Consider the following 21,537-nt stretch of genomic DNA (forward strand, 5'->3'; position numbering starts at 1 on the left):
TTCTGCCTGCCCTCCCATCACTGTGGCTGCATGTCGAACAGTCATCTCTCCATTCTCCTGTCTAAGGCTGACATCTACTCTGATGCCTGGTCATCATTGCTTCCCATCCATCTGAGGACATTAGGCTTACCAATGTCCCTTCTCTTATTTCATTTTCCTACTCTACTGGATCATTTTCATTAAACAAGCTTTAAAAACAACCAACCTCCCTTCATCCTTTATTTTCATTGAGCTATCATCCCATTTCTCTGCTCCCCTGTATAGAAAATTTCTAGAAGAGTCATCCATACTCGTAAGTCATCTATCTTTGTTACATCATGCTTTATCTTGCCACTCTGCCCTGAACCCAGTATTGTAACACAGCACAGTAAGCCCAAGCCCTTAGCACAGAAGCCATTGCTCTGCATCATCACTCCACAGCCTGTTACCAGGCAATGGGTCCGGCCCAGCCATTGGTCAGTGCCTCAGTGGGCCCCGCCCACAAGCAACCAACAGTTAAGAAAAGACAGTTAGTGAGGGGATTCAGGCAACAGTGGAGTGTGGTCATGAGGTGGAGAGTGTGGTAAGAGGCAGATCCCGACCTTCGCCCCTAGGCCCTCCAGCTCACCCAACGTTGGGCCAGCCCGTGAGCTGGGGGGCCCAGAGAACAGGCTTGGGGCTGTGTCTTAAAGGGCTTCAGAATCCTCACCAAGGCCACCCACCATCTTTGGCCCAGGCCTTGAGGCAGTGGTGAACCTTGCCACCATCCTGGTTTCTGCGACCTAAGAGCAGAGGCAGTGTGCCTGGGTCACAGTCTATGGGACCTCCTGGTCTCTCCCTTTTGGGTGGCCTGAGGAGCCTAAGGGTCAGTTGGGTTGGACATCTGGCTCCTTCAGCGACGACGGCTGGGCAGGATGTGGGAACCTGGCCCTGAAGGAGCTGCCACCTGAGTTCTGCTGCCTCTTAGACAGGACCTTGGAGGGTGAAAGCTGTACCATGGGATCTCGCCCTTTCTTGTCAGGAGAGAGAATAACATTCATTTGCTAGAGATTTACAGGAACATTGTTACTTGATCATGACCTGACTTCAAAAACAAAGGATCTGACACCAGTAAGTCTGCAACAACTAACCACACCCCTCCCTCACCTTTCTGCTTTTAAAGAGGCTTTGCTGAAAGCTTTCAGTAGCTTTGGGCTCAGGCCTTAAGAACCATCTCCTTCCATGGAAGGGCCACCTCCTTCTATGGCCCTGTAATAAATCTTTCCCTGTTCCAAACTCCACTGTTTTGGTATTGTTTGGCCTAACTGTGCATCGGGCACACAGACTTGGTGATGTTCCATAACACTATCAGGCTTTTGTCTCCAGCACTCCACTGAAATAACTTGCCAAGGTCAAGAATGTGCTGCCTTTTGCCAAATACAATAATGAATTCTCAGTTCCCGTTGTACTTGATCTACGAATAACAACTGATGCAGCTTCCCACTCCTTCTTTCTTGAGATACTTCCTCTGTTTGGCTTGACAAAGTATAAGGCAAAGTGAAAGTCACTCAGCCGTGTCCAGCTCTTTGAGACCCCATGGACCATACAGTCCATGGAATTCTCCAGGCCAGAATACTGGAGTGGGTAGCTATTCCATCCTCCAGGGGATCTTCCTAACCAAGGGTCGAACCCAGGTCTCCTGCACTGTAGGTGGATTCTTTACCAGATGAGTCACCATTCTCTCCTTGACCTCACCAGCCTGTCCTCACCCACCTGCTGACTGCTCCTTATCCACGCACCACCCGAGTGTGCAAGACCAATTTTCTCTTCACCACTCCCCTCCTACGTAAGCTCATGCAATTCTATCGCTTTAAAAACTATATGCACCAAACAGTTCTCAATTTATCTTGGCCCAGAAATATATCTCCTTTGAAATCTCAGCTCATGTACCCAAATGCCTACTTGACATCATTACATAGATCTCCACTAGACAACTCAAACTGAACATGCAAAACTGAATTCTTGATTCTGCCCCAAACCTGCAACTCCCTTCCCAATCTCAGGAGACAGCAACTCCACTCATTTGTACTTTCAGGCCCAAACCCTGAGTAATCTTTTTGTACTAGAGCACAGTGAGGACAGCCCTTAGCGTGCAGGTATTGCTGCAGGCCATTCCCCTGTGCCCTTTCACCAGGCAGTGGTCCCACTCAGCCACAGGTCAGTGCTGCTACAGGCCCCTCCCACAAGAAAGTGTTAATGAGTGACCACCGGTGGTCCTGCTCAGTCACTGGTCGCTGCTGCAGTGGGCCCTGCCCACAGGCTACCAACTGTCAAAAAGCCACAGTTAGTGAGGGGATTCAGCCAACTGGGGAGTGGTAGCTGTGAGATGGAGAGTGAGTTAAGACACAGATCCCAACCTTTTCCCTGGGGCCCTCCAGCTCATTCAGCCTTGGACCAGCAGGTGAGCTGGGGAGCCCAGGGAACAGGCTGGGGCTGTGTCCTGCAGAGCTCCAGAGCCCTCATCAGGGCCACCCACTGCCTGGGTCCAGCCCTTGAGGTGACAGCAAACCTTTTCCCCATCCCTGCCTCTGAGACCTAATGGCAGTGGCCGTCTGCAAAGGATACAGTCTGTGGGACCATACAGGTGGCCCGGGGAACCTGAGGACCAGCTGGGTCCTGGGCTCCTGGCTTCCTCAGCAATGACAGCTGGGCAGGTCTGTGGACCTGGACCTCAGGGAGCTGCCAACTGAGATCAGCCTGCTCTTAGTCAGGATCTGGACCTTGAAGGGGGAAAGCTGTCCCTTTCTTGTCAGGACACGGACTAACATTCATTTGTTACCCTACCAAACCTGACCTCAAGTACAAAGAATCTGACACCAAGAAGTTTGCAACAACTAATGACACCTCCTCCCTCACCTTTTCTATAAAAGGTCTTTGCTGAAAGCTTTCGAGAAGTTTCGGGTTTTTAAGACATGAGGCACCCATCTCCTTGCATGGTCCTGCAATAAACCTTACTATGTTCCAAACGCCAGTGTCTGGCCTCACTGGGTACACAGACTTGCATTTTGAATAATATTCTGAGTTCTCTCTCCTCCATCCAGAAGTCTCCAGATTATCAATCTGTTTATTAATCGCCACCTCCATTATTCCCCACCCTGGTCCAGGTCACAGCATCATTTTTTGCACCACAGCAATAGCCTGACAACAGGCTCTCTGCTTCTACCCTAAAGTCTCTCTATGGGATCTATTCTCCATAAGGTAATCACAGTGCTTATTTTAAAATTTAACTCAGATCATGCAGCTCTTCTGCTCACAAACCTTCAATGGTTTTCCATGCACAAACAGTGAAATCCAAAGTCTTCACCACAGGTTATATGGCCCTACATGATTCAGCCCCTGATAATCCTCTGACCTCACTCCCTACCACTCTGGCCACACTAGTTCCCTGGCTGTTTCTATAACTGCTTAAGACATGCTTCCTGCTCAGAATCTTTGCAATCAGCTTTGCTCTGCCTAAAAGTCGCTTGCTCCACACAACCTTACGGCTGATTCCTCACTTCTGTCAGAGGTCTGCTCAAATATCCCTTTACTTAAACAGCACTTTTATGGTATGTAGAATTCTATAATGGCCTCCAACCTTCCTGTCCCCTGGTGTAAGTGCCCTGTGTAATCCTCTCCTCTGAGTCTGACCCACAGCTTTAAATACGATGGACTCTCACTCCTGTAATTATGTTACATTTTATGGCAAAAGTGAAGGGATTTTGCAGATATAATTCAAATTCCAAATCAGTTGATTTTTACTTAATCAAAAAGAGGATTAATTCTAGAGACTTCACTGGTTGTCCAGAGGTTATGACTCAGCCCTCCCAGTGCAGAGTATCCGGGTTTGACCTCATCAGAGAACTAGTTCCCTCATGCCACAGCTGAAGATCTCACAAGCTGCAACCAAGACCCAGTGCAGCCAAATAAATATTTTTTAAAACAGGAGATTATTCTAGATGAGACTGGCTAAATTAGGTGAAAAATCTTTAACAGAGGGACTGAGCCCTTGGAGGGGAGGGGAGTTGGTCTCTGGCTGCCTCTGAAGAAAGCAGTCACGCTATTAACTGTCTAGACTGGGGTTGGCCTACAAGAGCCAAGGAAGGAACCTGCAAGGAACTGAATTCTGCCCACACCCAGATGACCTTGAAAGAAGCCTGTAGCTCCAGGTGAACAGGCCTTAACTGCTGTCTGGTGAGACATGGCACTCTCCTACAGTCTCCTAGGTAGACTATGTCTGGATTTCTGACCTACAGAAGCTGTGAGATAATAAATTGACATTGTTTTAAGCCACAAAGTTTTTGGTAACCTGTTACACAGCAGTAGAAAACTAACACGCATTCCTTAATAGAGAATAGCACCATCAGACTTTCTAGCCTCCTGATGGCAGCTTTTCCATCAGAGAAATCAAGATATCATATCAGTAATGCTCCTATTGGACTCGTTCCCTACCTCTAAAATGTAAGCTCCTGGAGGGCAAGAAATTTGTCTTCTGTCTCTTCCCTTGTTGCATCATGAGGCCTAGAACAGTGGCGTGCACAAGGCAGGTGCTCGATAAACATCTATAGGATGAATGAGTGTATCTGCTGTTTATGTTTACATCAGCACAGAGTGATCTCAAAAACTTAACAGCATTTAACTTTTAAGTTTCAAAGGCTACTTCTCAAATTACAGTTGACCTTCAAACAACAGGGATTTGAACTGTGCTGGTCAAGTTATATATGGATTTTTTTTCCCAACATACCACAGGCCTACACAGCCTGTGGTTGATTAAATCTGTAGATGTGGAACTGTGTATACAGAGGGTTATAAAGTTAAAAGTGGATTTTCTACTTTGTTGGGAGTCAGTGCCCCTAATCCCCACACTGTTCATTACTGTATAAGGAGTGCCCTTGAAGGAATCCAACAATATATTCTGAAAGATTTGTGAGTTCTCAAATCAAAAGAAAAACACTAGTATAAACAAATACCCTGTAAACAATTAGACATAAACATATGTTTGCTAAAAATAAGCTCTATTAAAATTCACTTTTTTTTGAAAGTATCATTGATTCATTTCATTTTCAGAACACTATTAATAGATCCTTTTACATTAGCCTTCTCAATAGCTAGTTAAATGTTGACTAAAAGGCAGTAGAATCAATGGGATTTGATTGAGCAACTATACCAAAAAATACTAGTTAATTGTTGAAAGTCATTCAGAAAGCAAATAGTTTCTAAGAGATACCAGAAAGTTCTGTCCTACTTGAACTGTTGAACACATTGATCAGTGTTTTGAATAAAGACACAAAAGATAGGGTCATCAAACTGACAAATGATGTATATACAAACACTGTCTCTAATAAAGACAGACACAGTGACAGGAGCGAAATGTACAGAGGGCAAGCAATGAGTCAAAATCAACAGGTCCATTATTATACTGACAAACGGTAAGACATACACAGAGTTTTACAACACAAGTAGCAATTCAGAATCAGATTTGGTAGCATTTCAAATGGGGAAAAAAAAAAAAAACAACCAAGAACAGAGATTTTTTTAATTTGACTGATGGGTCAAGCTAAATTCATCACCAAATTACACAGCTATTGTAAAAGGCAATGAAAACTTGGGCTGATTTAGGAGAAATAGAGTCCAAATTGCCAAAAATCACATGATATATCTACTGTTCCAGTCTGCTTAGCTCCCACCTGGAGTCCTGCATTTAAATATGAGTGCTACATTTAAAAGGAACACGGTTAAATGGAAAAGAGTTTTAGAGGTCAAAGAGGTCTTGCAGTAAACAAAAGTAAATGAATTCCTATCCTGCAGAACTTCTTAGAACCTTTAATGTTAATGTTCTTTGTGATTTCAAAAAAAGTGTGTGTGTGTGTGTGTGTGATAGATGGATATGACACACTGTTTCTTAATTTATTTGAACATGGAACTCTTTCTTCATGGAGAATCTTATAACACTAGTGATCTAAGCCGTAAACTCAGGAAAACCACCACCTAGGCCCAATGTTCAACATCACTAATTATTAGAGAAACACAAAACTACAATAAGGTATCACCTTACACCAGTGAGAATGGCCATCTTCAAAAAATCTGCAAACAATAAATGCTGGAGAGGGTGTGGAGAAAAGGGGACTCTCTGCACTGCTGGTAGAAATGTAAATTGATACAGCCACAATGGAGAACCGTTTGGAGACTCCTTAAAAACTAAAAACTGAACTATTACATGACCCACCAGTCCCACTACTGGACATATACTTTTAGGAAACCATAATTCAAAAAGACATTCACCCCTATGTTCATTTCAGCACTGTTTACAAGAGCTAGGACATGGAAGCAACCTAAATGTCCATCAACAGATGAATGGATAAAGAAGATGTAGTACATATACCCAATGGACTATTACTCAGCCATTAAAAGGAATGAGTTTGGGTCATTTGTAGAGACGTGGATGGACCTAGAGACTATCATACAGAGTGAAGTAAGTCAGAAAGAGAAAAACAAATTTTGTATATTAACGCATATATATAGAATCTAAAAAATATATGAAAGTAAAGTCGCTCAGTGGTGTCCGACTCTTTGCGACCCCGTGGACTGTAGCCTACCAGGCTCTTCCATCCACGGGATGTTCCAGGCAAGAATACTGGAGTGGGTTGCCATTTCCTTCTCCAGGAAATCTTTCAGACCCAGAGATTGAACCCAGGTCTCCCGCATTGTAGGCAGACGCTTTACCATCTGAGCCACCAGATGAACCTATTTGCAAAACAGAAATATAGACGCAGACGTAGAGAACTAACAAATGGACACCAAAAGGAGAAGGGGCAGGCAAGATTAACTGAGAGACTGGGACTGACATGTATGCACTACCATGCATGGAACAGGTTACACTACCATGCCTGGAACAGGTAACCAGTGAGACCCCGCTGTACAGCACAGAGAACTCTACTCAGTGACCTGTGGTGATCTAGATAGGAGAGGAATCCAGAAGGGCGCGGACACGCATATACAAATGGCTGGCTCACGTTGCTGTACAGCAGAAACTAGCACAGTGTTGTGGTGCGACTATACTCCAATTAAAAAAATGTAGACTAGATGTAGACTAAATGTCAGTAAGGGCCATAAACAAGGAGGAGTAGAAGGGGGATATAGAACTGTATCATGAGAAGCAAGGCCAAAACTATTTTGCCGAGGAAGGGTGAAGAGTAAGCCTGGCAACCAACAAACACTTCTCAGAAAAATGAGGGAATGCAGTTGTTCTGTACTGTCCTGGTACCTAGAGCAATACAGTATTTCCAAGAAAGGCTCAAAATATGCTTTTTAACACTCTCTTCAGGAGATTTTTATCCAGAGGGCCCGATAGTTGCTCTAAGGGTCAGAAATAGAGTCCAGAACAGGATGGTCAGCCAAATCTTCAGGAAGACCACTGCAATTAAAGCTTTTTACTATCACAGGGATGATGGTGGAAACAAGAGTGAGCTGAAGTATGTACAGGGGCTGGTTAATACCCAGCAGGGACATCAAAGAAAAGACACCTGCATTCGTGAAGCAGGAGGTCGGATGACTTCCAACACTGCACTTCCAACAGCACATGCTCAGGGGGCTAGTCTGAAACCTCCACAGTCTCACTCACCCTTATGTCTCAAAGACAAATATGGAGCCCAGCACAGAATGGCTCTCTCAGAAATACTGGTGCAATGTGTGAATAAATGAAGTGAAAAATAAAAGTGTCTGGCTCCAAAGTCAAATGAAAAGAGAATGGCTATTTCATTTTTTGGAGATTGCTAAATACACCAATTGTGAATCACAATCAAGGTTACTCATAAATATAAGGAAATAGTCTTGTAATAATTTCACATCTTGACTTGGAAATCAACTCTGAATTAAATCACACCAAGGGTTGCTGTGAGGTTCCCACAGTAAATATGTGAAAATGCACTGCAGATTGTAAATGACTATCAGAAGGACGGGGTGATTACGGTAATAATAATCCAGCCCGACAGATTATGATAATTCAGAGGGCTGGAAACTAACCTTGAAAATGAAACCAACTTTTATAGCCACAGGTCTGAAAAAGGTCCATTAGCCATGTGTTCTGTTTAATTGTCAAAGGAGGGCATATTTTAAAACACCTTCAAAGATGTGATGGTGTTCTAATTGACCTGGTAAGTTAAGCTATTTATAGTTAACTCTAAGCAAATTTCTTTAGTCATGAGACACCAAATTCTCAACAAAGAATATACATTAAATCAACCTTATATTTAGAAATTCTCAAAATAGAAAGCTTTCTTTCACTAGATACAAAGACTAGACTGTCAGATACTATATTTGTATCCCTTTCCTAGAAGACTGAGGGTTCTTTCAAAATATATCTATCATTTCTCCACAGTGGCTGATCAAACCTGTCACTGAAGAATGTTCTGAACAGGCAACTTGTAGTACAAGCAAGGTTTATTTCTGTCAGAGGCTGACTGCTGAAGTGTGAAAGAAACTCATTAAAAATCTCTTACTGTGAACTTACATTGTTAAAAAAAAAGAAAGAAAGAAAGAAAAGGGGAAAAGAGAAAGAAAAACCCAAGAAAGAAAAAGGAAGGAAAAAAAAAGAAAAACTTAATGAAGGGTACACTGAGATACACTCATATGGTGCTTTTCTTTCTTATTCTTCTTGAGGAAACAATTACAAGAGAGCAATTAGTCCTGGGAATACAGCCCACACTGACTATCCCAGGAAATCAAATAAGATCATTTTATTTTATGCTAATATTACGAAAAGCTAAGGAAGTAGATTAGAATATTGTACTATAGGAAAAACGACGCAAAACAAACAACATTGTTTACCTTAATCTTAAAACGAGGTTTACGGCACAAGAAGCTTCTCTGTAGTCTTCACTAGCATTGGGTAGGCCCTTTAAAAACAAAACAGCCAACAGTTATAAACTCGGGAAACAAATGCATAAAATCATGATAACCATTGATTCGTAAGTCCTTTCTTCCTGGAAATTTCAATACTAGGCCTTTTATTACAGGCCTATTATTTGGGCACAAAACACCTCTGTGTGAAGGCTGGAATGATGTTTATCTCCCATCACAACTGTGGATCTGAATGTTTCATATAGAAAGCCTCAGTAGGAGGATGGGCCCTGTGAACAATTGGTATATGCTGCAGTAAGTCCAAAGAAGAAAGATCAGCCATCTAAAGGGGCACCTTGCAACCTGAGCCATGGACGGCATCTACTGGGCCTTGGGGATGCACAGAGGTTGGGCACTTTAAACTTCAAAGATGCAGAGGAAGAAGGAACGTAGCAGATGAGGCCAGTTTGCCTTTCTCACCTAGAGCCTGTTTCCTTGAGCACAGATCATCAGTCATGAATGCCTCTACAGAACAGGCCCTTCCTACTTTATGAATCCTTGGACATGAGACCTTCCCATCAGAGCAGAAAAAATAAGGAATTTTTGGTCAAGACTTGGCTCTGCCACTGACCAGCTTTGCAAACGTGGGCAAGTCATTCTGTGAACGTATTTTCTCATCTACTAAATGGGGATAATATTTGCCTCGAAACTTTCCTGGGAGAACAAATACTATATATGAAAAGGAGTCCAACTATACCATGTTATACAATACTAGGTATCCTAATTCCTTTTTCCATTTCCTTTATTCTTTGCCTTTTGATCCTTTATTATTCCTACATCTCCTTTCATCATTCAACCAATCCCTACAGTTTATCTCAAGGTGCTATACTAAGTTGCCTGCTAAGTTGCTTCAGTTGTGTCTGACTCTGTGTGACTGTAGCCTGCCAGGCTCCTCTGTCCATGGGATTTTCCAGGCAAGAATACTGGAGTGGGTTGTCATTTCGTTCTCCAGGTGAATCTTCCTGACCCAGTGATCGAATCCATGTCTCTTATGTCTCCTGCAATGGCAGGCAAGTTCTTTACTTATGACTAGCACCACCTCGGAGAAGGCAATGGCACCCCACTCCAGTACTCTTGCCTGGAAAATCCCATGGATGGAGGAGCCTGGTAGGCTGCAGTCCATGGGGTCGCTAAAAGTCAGACACGACTGAGCAACTTCACTTTCACTTTTCACTTTCACGCATTGGAGAAGGAAATGGAAACCCACTCCAGTGTTCTTGCCTGGAGAATCCCAGGGATAGGGGAGCCTGGTGGGCTGCCGTCTATGGGGTCGCACAAAGTCAGACACGACTGAAGCAACTTAGCAGCAACAGCGCCACCTAGGAAGCTAAGTTGCTTAATACAAAGTAAAGACATAAACTGAATCCTGGTTCCACCTCTAAGCTGTTGTGCAACCGTGGATGAGCCACTTGACCTCTGCAAATCTTTGCTTCCTCATCTATAAAACAAGGTCAAAGACTAGATGTCTGACCTGCAACCATGAAAGCCCATCACTCCCTCTCCTATGCATATAGCTATTTCATAAAATAGAGATCAGGTGGAATAGAAATAAATTTAAATGGAATATGCAGATTCAGGGGGAAATTTGATCACCGGGCTGGTAATACTTGATAGTATAACCACTTTGAGCTTCCCGCATAGCTCATCTGGTAAAGAATCCACTTGCAATGTAGGAGACCCCGGTTCCATTCCGGGTTAGGAAGATCCCCTGGAGAAGGGATAGGCTACCCACTCCAGTATTCTTGGACTTCCCTGGCAGCTCATATGGTGAAGTATCTGCCTGCACTGCAGGAGGCCTGGGTTCGATCCCTGGATTGGGAAGATCCCCTGGAGGAAAGCATGGCAACCCACTCCAGTGTTCTTGCCTGGAGAATCCCATGGATAGAAGAGCCTGGCATGCTACAGTCCATAGGGTTGCAAAGAGTCAGACATGACTGAGCGACTAAGCATAGCACATAACCACTTTGAGAGCCGAAGGGCTTACTATTAACTAAGTGGCAAAATCAAAATGGGGGGCCTACACTCTGAGTTTGCATAGTCCCTACCCTGGATAGGTCAGCATCCTTCATCAGGACCCAACACAACTCATGGCACACGAGTTCTGTCATATAATTTTTAATATGAATTCATTTCACAGTCACTGAACTATTATTTTTACAAGGAAAGTTGTAGAGATAAACTGGCTCATGAAATTCAAGGATAAAAGAATTACAAAAACGTCATAGAAATCCAACCAGGAGCATCAATTAACTATAATGTTTTGTGACTGGAACCTAGTAGAATCCTTTTCCCATTTCACACAGTACCAGCAATTTTGGAAGCAGTCTGGTAATCAGTTCTTGCTTTTGAACCTATCATTTAAAGGTTGGAGGCCCTGAGAAGCATGGTCAATAGTGACAGTCCTCTATTTTCCCATACCCATTAAAAAAGAGAGTTTACAAGCCCCTGCTCTGGAAGCACTACCCTGATACTGTCTATCTTCCTAAAACGTCAGGTTTGTTTTTTTTTTAATCTGTCTGCAAAGCATCTCAAACGTAAATGACAGGCAGAGAAACGTACCTGAGAGTCCTGCACAGAAAGGGACTGTATCTGCTCGGGGATGTTGCTGGCGTTCACCACCATCTGTTAAGAGAGCCACCGTGACAGCACGTTAGGGCACCAAAATGGGACATTAAGGTCAGTGTGGTTACATTAAGTCTCAGTTATCAGAGACAAAAATCTTAAATAATTTAAGTAATTTTAAAGCACCATTTCCTGGAGTGTGGTCCTTTGACAACCTGCATTGGGATCACCAAGGACACCACCTGGCCTAGGATTCAGAATTTCATTGAGACAGGAGAGAATCTGCATCTTTAATAAGGTGCCCGGGTGACCCTTATGCTTCTAGAGAACCACTGAGCTTAAGTGAAAACACACAGACAATTTGGTATTTTAAACTTGATAACAGAAAGATGCTCAAGGACCATTTTTTTTTCTCGTTGCACAACTTCATCTCAAGATGGGAGCCCCTTAATGAAAGGATGTTAGGATTAGCACAACTTGCCCCTTTTAATCATTACTTTGAACAATTTATTTGCAGCACTGGATTTCAAAAAATATCTTCCCCAGAAGAGAATCTAGAGCGAGAGATTATATTTCTCCCTCTAAGCTAGAAACCTGACCCCAATGTGATACCCCAAATATTTCTGCCTCATGCCCCACTTTTGTGAACTCTGCCCTGGAACACAACTTGAAAGACAAACTGAAAGAGACACAGCAGCAAAAAAGAATGAAAAATACATATTATTGCCTAAACTTACTACCAATTCTAAAATTATCGGAAGTCATCAGAAATTCTTTGTGCCAAGAGTTTTCTAAAGTTTGAGCATAAAATTTTTGTATGCTTTTGCAAAGATAACTGTGTGCATGTTTCCACAAACAATAGTTATTTTTGTGTTAGTAATGAAGAAATAGGGGGAAGTGCACCTGCATCTGCAATTTACTCTGAACTGCATCCAAAATCAAAGATGGACCAACAGATGAATAGACAACTGTGAGATGAAGCAAGTACAGCAATGGCAGAATTGAGGTAATTGCTGGGCAGATGTTCACTATGAAATGCTTTTAATGTTGTCATATTTTGGAAATTTTTCACAGTAAAATGTTGGGGTGAAACGATTATCTTAGAAGAACAATTAACCAGTATTTACTAACCAGCCAGAGGACCTTCGCCCACCCCAAATGAATTCTTGTAAAGAATTTTCCAGACCAATTCCACAATCTTCTTTATCTTTAAATTTAAAAAAAAATATTTATTGAAGTAGAGTTGATTTACAATGTTGTGTTGCTTTCTGGTATACAGCAAAGTGATTCACTTACACATATATATTCTTTTTCATATTCTTCTCCATTATGGTTTATTACAGGATATTGAATATAGTTCCCTGTGCTATACAGTAGCATCTTGTTCATCTGTTTTACATATACTAGTGTGTATCTGCTAATCCCAAATTCCTAATTTAACACCCCCCTACTTTTGCTAATTATATTTGTTTTCTATGTCTGTGAGTCTGTATCTGTTTTGTAAATAAGTTTTTTTTTTTTTTTTCAATGTTTTCGTTTTTCATCCCGAGGCATGTGGGATCTTAGCTTCCTGACTAGGGATTGAACCCTCACCCCCTGCATTGGAAGGCAAAGTCTTAACCACTGGACTCCCAGGGAAGCCCAGTGAAAAGTTCATTCTTAGTTAAGGTTTGAGATACAACCAAAAGCCACATGAGCACCTACAGAATATTCTACCTTTTGTCAAAGAAGTTTTGTAATCTGGAAAATTCTTAATGGCATTTACTACAGGTGACAGCTTCTCTCGTCCCTGGGGAGGTCCATCTCCCGCCCTGACCCTTACTCCTGAACCATCAGGAGCACTGAGAACTACTTAGCTGGACTGGGGGCTGGAACCCCATGCATACCACATAGCCTCACTGTGTAGGTATAACCCTGCATGTGAGAAAAAAACCAGTCTGCAGCCCCCACTGGTATACGAAGCATGCAGAGATGTACAGGAGTGGTGGACAGAGGGTGTCCCTGCACAAAATCTCTTCCTTGACAACCAACTCTAGTCTGCTAGAGCTCACCACCAAAGATCCCGTTCTATTAGTTTAGGGCATGACTTCTGGGTATACATTTTCAAATGTCAAAACTTACAAGAAAGCTAACACATTAAGCAGCTGTCATTCATTAACAGTAAAATATATATTTGTCTAATGAGTTTTTTTTTCTTTTTTGCTTTTGAACAGTTCGCTTTAAGATGGACACTTGAGAAAATGAATGTTTTTATAGGAAGAGCAAAGAAAAATCATAGATTAATACTGGACACAGCCCTGGAGCCAGGACTCTGGGACTGAATGAAAGAGGAAAAGATCTTGGAATGGAGAGAAAAAAGTGACCACATCTGTTTTTCTAATTTTTCATAGTCTCTGTCTAATCTTCTCATTTTCTGTTTTTAACAAGGCCATAGCTAAATGCAATGTGTTATCCTGGATTGGATCCTGAGACAGAAAAGGGATGTCAGTGGATAAACCAGTGAAATTCAAATAAAATCTGAGATTTGGCAGACAATAACGCAGCACTGACATGACTCAGCGACTAAACGACGACAAACAAAAGATCACTGATGAGTTTTAGTTGTGACCAATGTACCAAGGCTACAAAAAAAATTAACAGTGAAAGAACACAGAGGAGGAATGGATGAGAACTCCAACCTATCTTTGCAAGTTTTCTGTAAACCTAAAATCACTCCAAAGCAAAAGGTTTATTCTCAGAAATACAGAAGACTAATTTTAGCCACAACTAAGAAAGCCAGTCACCTGCAAAAAGAACACCTTTTAGGAAGTGATATCATAAAAACATCAAGTTAAAGCCAGCTGTGATGACTACGGCTCGGTACAATCAATTTGGAGGGAGAAATCAAATCTTGGCCTCCCACGACAAATGGATATAAGACCAACAACATGAGAGCTGACAGGCTTTTGGAAAATGCAATGTCATCAGAAGTAATTTTAAAAAGCTAAAGGCAGTTTTAACAATCATCCAGTGATGCAATGAATTTAGCTTTTACATGGTGTCTAAGCTGTGGTGCAACTCACTTACCCGAAATCCACACCAAATGTATTTTCTCTTCAGAACGAAATATCAGAGTTTGGAAACGATGAACCTAGCCTAGACTCCATGACAAAATTCTTCAATATACCTGCTGTGGGCCCTACAGAGCTTCTGTCATCAAATCTGCCCACTTGGCATCATTGCTTTCAATCATTAAGAAATGAGGACAACTTTCCCAAAAGGATGTCTGAAGGGTCACAGTTGTTTGGGAGGAGGGAGGCTTGTTTGAGACTTCTAATAGGCAGTTATTTAAAACAAATCTTCAGGGATGTGGAGCACACAACCTTCCTGGATTCCAGTCTGGACTTCTGAATTCAGAGCAGCTGGTGTGGTTTTCCTAGTCAGTGGTCCTTGATCCTAGTTAGCCACATGTCAGAATCATGCGAGCAGCTTTTTATAAATCAGAATTGCCCCGGACATCATTCCAAACCACCAAATTGTAATTTGATTTGCTGGGTCTAGGGATCTGCATTTTTAAAGCTCTCAGTTTTTCTGATATGGAGCCAGGATTGCAAATCAAGTTTTCATGTCACCGAACATATGAATTATTTACTTACTACAAATTAATAATTAATAGTAGGTGACTAAAACTTTGCAAGGCTATTTCTAAAAAACCAAGTTAGGGACACACTAGGACAAATTTCTCACTGAGTCTGGCTATAAATCTCAGTAGATAAGTGGTGTAACTCTGCAACTTGACAGTTTATACCAGAATGTCTCATCTCCAAATACGGCCCACTACCAGGCACATCTACCAGTGTCCCTCTGGCAAATACCCAACTCTGGCCTTCTCGATTTTCTCCAACTAATGCTATTAATAACTGGACATTCTGTCTTATGCTTCCTGGGAAGCCAAAGAGTCCCTCACAAAACCAGCATTTCTAAAATGCCCCTCATCTATTACAGCATCTCAATCTAAATAGGGAATTACTAAGATTACTTTCTCTAAACTTCAGCTCGATTATAAAACGTCTTCTGTCTCTTCCTCCCTTTCTCATCTATTCATAAATACGATAGAAGTATTCAGACATTTGTTTAATGTTTGATTTTCAGTACGTGGGTATCTATGTCACCAGCAAAAATGTACAGCACACCTACCTGATGCTAAGGGAAAACAGGAATAAAATACCACCCCAGGCACCCAGTGGTTTATAGTCAAGTAAACAACTCAACTGCAATTTAAATGATAAGTATTACTGAAAAGCTTATTAACATGTAAAGACAGTGGCATTTCAATGTACCATTTAGTACAGACTAAGCGTTTTCCCTCTAAAAGATGTTTAAAGGTAAATGGTACACAGTCTGAGACTGTATATAGCTTTTCCCCCCCAGTTTTATTGAGGTATAGATGACAAGATATTTAGCATGACACAGCTTTTGATAATAGCAGCTATAAAAATCCAAAGTCAGCAGATTCTATCACAATTTTGTGTACTTATGCTTTATTTATATGTGCACTCCTCAAAATGCATACACAAAAAATGTTAATGGAATATAGTCTGTAATAGCAACCTCAATGTTCTCACCAAGAAAGAAATGGTTAAACCACTGTGATATGGAATACCCCTCAGCAGTTAAAAATAAAGAGGCAATTCTATAGCAAGTACTGTGGAAAGATTTCCAAGATATAAGGCAAGATGCAACACTTTATAGTTTTTATGATCTTAATGTTTTTAAAATGATATGCTAGATTTCTTTACATACATATTTGTATGTGAACAAACAAGAAAAGTTCTGGAAGAAAACAGTGCAAACTGATAACCTCTGGAAAGACAGGACAGTCACAGGGGTCTGAGGGGCAGCAAGATAAAATGGTCCTTTAGAGTTATTTCTCTTTAATTCTCCCATACCTTTTACAAGTCTTCATGTCCCTCTCAATAAGGCCTACACAGACCCACACATTTAAAATCATAAACTCCGACCATACCATAGCTCACCCTCTACCCTATTTGATTTTTTCCCCATTACTCTTATTCCATTGTAACAAACCACATAATTTACTTATGAACACTACTGGATATAATTTATCTACTCCCACCGGAATGGAGGCTTCACAAGGACTCTGTTTTCCTCACTGACATATCCCCCAGTGCCTACTAAAACAGTGCACATCGAACAGTGCACATCATATGCTCATTACACATATTTACTATATCATTTATATTTATATAATTTACTTATATTTGTTGAATATATTCAACAATTTCAATTTCCTTTATAATAAATTAAAAAATAGCTTTTGCTTCACATCCAAACAGCAATTTGGTGTGACTGGCAAATCACAGGGCTACCTTAATTAAAAGCTGAAAGGACACAGGAACCATCATTGGAGAGAATGAACATAGCACATGATACTGAAATGTTAGCCCTGCCAAAAGCAAATAAACAAACAACAAAAAAAAGAAACAAACAAAAATGGTGGAAGTTGTATAACAGGAGGTGGAGCTGGTGATTTCTAAAGTTTGGTAGGAGTGTTTACATCCAAACTAATGTATACTTTCACAGAAATAAGCCTATCTTGAGGCTGAGCGCCAAGAATTGATGCTTTTGAACTGTGGTGTTGGAGAAGACTCTTGAGAGTCCCTTGGACTGCAAGGAGATCCAACCAGTCCATTCTGAAGGAGATCAGCCCTGGGATTTCTTTGGAAGGAATGATGCTAAAGCTGAAACTCCAGTACTTTGGCCACCTCATGCGAAGAGTTGACTCATCGGAAAAGACTCTGATGCTGGGAGGGATTGGGGGCAGGAGGAGAAGGGGATGATAGAGGATGAGATGGCTGGATGGCATCACTGACTCGATGGATGTGAGTCTCAGTGAACTCCAGGAGTTGGTGATGGACAGGGAGGCCTGGCGTGCTGTGATTCATGGGGTCGCAAAGAGTCAGACACGACTGAGCGACTGATCTGATCTGATACACTTCCTTAATTATGCCCAAGTTCCCAAGATGGGCACAGATGCCACTGGGAAATCAAATGAGTCTAGATACAGTGAAGTGCCCAAGACTTCAAATCCCACTCAAGAAGGTTAATGCTTAATGACAAACTGACAGCATGCCATACACCGCTCTCTTTCCTGGCTATGAAGACAATACAGTTGCCAAAAAGATATTGCTTTTATTCAAATAACAGATCAGTTTTCAGAGCAATTTCAACAAGCACATAGTAAGATATTCTCAAAGTAAACTTAACAAATCCTCATGAAGAAAGAAATGCTAGGTTTCTAGATAGTATATCTAGATAGATATCTAGAAAGTACCCATCTGTCTGTACTAGTAAGGCATGACTACAGTGAATACCATCCAAAGAAGATGTCCTGCAGTGAACCAATAACGAATGATTTTTGAGTCAAGAATGCTATCGAATCAAGTTACTGTGTTCTATTTCCAGGGAGAACTGACACTTCTTGTTCACAGAAACTCTTAGTTGAAAAACCTTGATCGGCACTTCACTCTAGATAAACAGAAAAGTGGGCAAGAAGAAGGCAGAGTTCATGACAACAGGTCAAGATCATTCCAAAAACATGGCAGGATATGTGTGTGGCCAGTGTGTCCTTCTATGAGACTTACCACCATCTATGTAACTTCCTTGATCAAAGCTTATATTTTATGTATAAAATAGATTCATTCACATGATAAATAAAGGTGGAAACAGGATCTGAAGGAGTTACCAATAGGAGGCAGGCCCGTCAATGAGACATGAGAAGGGAAAGAATGGCTTGTGTCTCTGATGTTCTCTTCTTAGATGGTCCATCTGGTTATTTCCACTTAAAGCACAATGCTAAGATTTACTCCTTTTAATTAAAAGGAAATGTCTGCGAAATTTAGAGAGTTGGAATGGATATCACGTGTAACCCAAAGTCTTCAGTTTTCTTACTGAGAATATATTAATTACTAGCTTTGTAAATATTTGGAGCTATTTAAATGTGTTCAAACTTCCTCTAGGAGAATTAGCAAGTTCTCTGAACTACAGTCATCATTAGTCATTAGGATAATTAACCAGTGGAGGAAATAAAGTTAATCAAAAGATAACCAGTTCTCAAAGCTGCTGCTGCTGCTGCTAAGTCGCTTCAGTCGTGTCCAACTCTGTGCAATCCCATAAACGGCAGCCCACCAGGCTTCCCAGTCCCTGGGATTCTCCAGGCAAGAACACTGGAGTGGGTCGCCATTTCCTTCTCCAACACGTGAAAGTGAAGTCGCTCAGTCATATCCGACTCTAGTGACCCCATGGACTGCAGCCCACTAGGCTTCTCCATCCATGGGATTTTCCAGGCAAAAGTACTGGAGTGGGGTGCCATTGCCCTCTCCGAGTTCTCAAAGGGAAGAGGATAAAAGAGTGTGTATTGCCTACTAAGTTGCCCAGAAGACTTAAAAATTAAGACCAACAAATTCAACCTAGAGTTTCTAGCCATCTGAATATTTTGCTTTATGGTAAACCAAAAATCAAGGAGAAATTTTCCTGTATGCCTACTCTGTTTCCTAAGTGACATAAGAATTTAAGATTAAGTGAGCAACTAATTTGTGCTAAGAACCCCACTGAGTGCTTTATTAAGTGATTTTATCAGTCTCACAGCAATTCAATAAGTACTGTGATCACCACCATTTGACAGAGTAAGAAGCTGAGGTTCAGAGAGTACAGCAATCTGCCCCAATATACACAGCTCCAAAGTATTGGATTGGCCAAAATATTCTGTTGGATTTTTCCGTAAGATGTTATGGAAAAACCCGAATGAAGTTTTTGGCCAACCCAATAAGTCAGAAGGCATGAAGATTTGCCAAGTTTATGTGCCTCTTTTTTTCCTATACCACAAAAACAAAATTCTGAAGGTTCTTCCCCAAACAGCTCAGACTCTAATACTGGCAGGCAGAGGTAAAGGCGAGAGAGGAGGCAAAGAACTAAACAAGTAACCACACTCACCTCTGGATTTTCTTCTTTTACTCTTCGTGACTGTAAAACAAATACATATTTATTAATACATACATGCCTCAAGAAAATCACAAAAATAAAAGTTGACACAAGTCAGCTAACCATCATCAATGTGACCTACCTTTTCTTGAGAAAAGGCTGCTTTCCCTTCTTCACTTTTCTCATCCATCTCGTCGTCGCTCCACTCCCAGTCACCATCTTCGGTTTTATGAAGGTGACCGCTTGACCCTGGAACTCGTCTCACCTGGATCAAAAGAAATCCACTCAAAGCTTCACCAGTCGAAAGTGAACAGTGCTTGCGAGTGCTGCCACTTGAGTCACAAAGCATACACCGACCCTGAAAATAACCTCAGTGGTTATGAATTCAGGGGTAACTAGCAAGGATTGCCCCCAAAAGCCACCCACAGCCACCCACACGCATTCTCTATCCAAAGATACTGTTTCTTGAAATGAGTTACTAAATGTGTGTAGAACAAAATATTTTGGAAGAGTACCACACATGTCAGCCATGAAGGATCAAACCCTTTTTTCACTCTGGCTTCAGTTCATATTTTATGAATCACTACACAGGAAAGGCCACAAGGGAGGTTTCAAAATTGCTTAAGGAAATGCATGCATGCATGCAAACAGACTGTTGATTAAGAGAAGGTGAGGGACCTGGGCAGCCACTAGCCTAAGGCACCTGCCATCTACAACCTACATCACAGAAGCAAGTACCCCTCTATTGCCACCTTGCTCTTTTTCAGAATCTGACATCATGATTGTTTTCCCAGGATTCTGCCCAACCTACTTGAGCAAAACAAAACAGTACTATTCTTAACACACCTGATAGCCCTTTTGAGGCCTGTGAGATTGCTAGGAACACAGCAAGATAATCAGCAACTACGTCAGATGACCTTAATAGATAACAATCTATTATATCTATAAAAACTAGATAGCAATTAGCTCAAAAATATAGAGATGTGGTCCATGCGGGTATGCTTTCCTAGTGTCTGTGTTTGAAAAGGCAAAACTTTTCAAAGGAGAGGATGACTGAGAATAATGAGCCTCTGACCAAAGTAATTTGCTTTAAAAAAAAAAACACACTCAGATCTATTTAAACTAAGCAATGTAGCAAGTGAACATAATAACCTGTGGTCCGTCAATTCAGAGAAGCCACAAGTGAAAAAAAAAAAAACTTTGGAGACTACCCAGTCAAACCCCCTCATTTCACAGATGGGAGAACAAAGGCCCAGAAGTGACCCAAGATCACACAGGTATAAGGACAAAATGAAAACGCCCATTCAAATTCAAGTCTTTCTATGCCAATGAATAGTAACTGTGAAAAAGCAGCTATCTAAAAATGTTCTTGGAAGACTTTGAAAGAGTATGACATGAGGAAAGACTATTTTCCATAATAGAACCTATTCACTTTTACTGTGGGAAGTTCATGAGTCCCAAGGGAAATAGCACAGACTTCAGACGTAAAGCAAGCATTTACACGCGTTGGATCAATGTGAAGTCATAAACAATGCAGACTCGGGGGTGGGTTCGATTTGAAGGCATTACCATGTGGATCCTGTACAAGCAAGCCTGATCACTTTGTCTTGAGCTGCAACATGGAAACTTGAAAAACTACCAAAAGGTTCTTACTCATAATCACAAACGGTTATGCTCAATTTTTTAAAAAAAAAACTTTTTTCTCCACTTCAAAAAATTTTTTTCTAAGTCACCTTCAAAACACTTAGCACTTAGTAAAACTCCCTCTGTGCTTGGCATATATATTTTTCCACTTGCATTCTGAGTCACTGGAAAGACCTATTTAATGATGGTGATTTTAATGATGCTCATAGATGTTGGCAAAGTACTGCAGAAAAGATGCTGAAATGCACTTCAGGATTTTCAGAACAGATTGCTCATTTTAAAGCTATATCAAAGAAAGGGATAACAAGAAAATTTTCTGTTGACGTATACAGTAAAATTAATTATTTTCTTAGCAACACTAATCATGATGAGAGCAACAGAGGAAAATCTGTTAATGACTACATTAAAAGAAAGCATTTAAAGCCACATCTACTACAAAACATACTATTAATTAAG

At 41.3% G+C, this 21,537-nt stretch overlaps 1 protein-coding gene across 1 annotated transcript in view; it reads right to left on the reverse strand.

Annotated features, from left to right (window-relative positions):
• STK39 (serine/threonine kinase 39) overlaps positions 1–21,537 on the reverse strand; it is a 321,280-nt gene that overhangs the window by 110,279 nt on the left and 189,464 nt on the right. Inside the window, exons 11-14 of the mRNA XM_070357864.1 lie at positions 19,580–19,702; positions 19,450–19,479; positions 11,455–11,517; positions 8,824–8,891 (exon numbers count right to left, since the gene is read on the reverse strand). Coding sequence (XP_070213965.1) covers positions 8,824–8,891; positions 11,455–11,517; positions 19,450–19,479; positions 19,580–19,702 — 284 coding nt within the window. The remainder of the gene's footprint in view (positions 1–8,823; positions 8,892–11,454; positions 11,518–19,449; positions 19,480–19,579; positions 19,703–21,537) is intronic.

This window comes from Bos mutus, chromosome 2 (assembly GCF_027580195.1).
Source record: "Bos mutus isolate GX-2022 chromosome 2, NWIPB_WYAK_1.1, whole genome shotgun sequence".
Lineage (NCBI taxonomy): Eukaryota > Metazoa > Chordata > Mammalia > Artiodactyla > Bovidae > Bos > Bos mutus.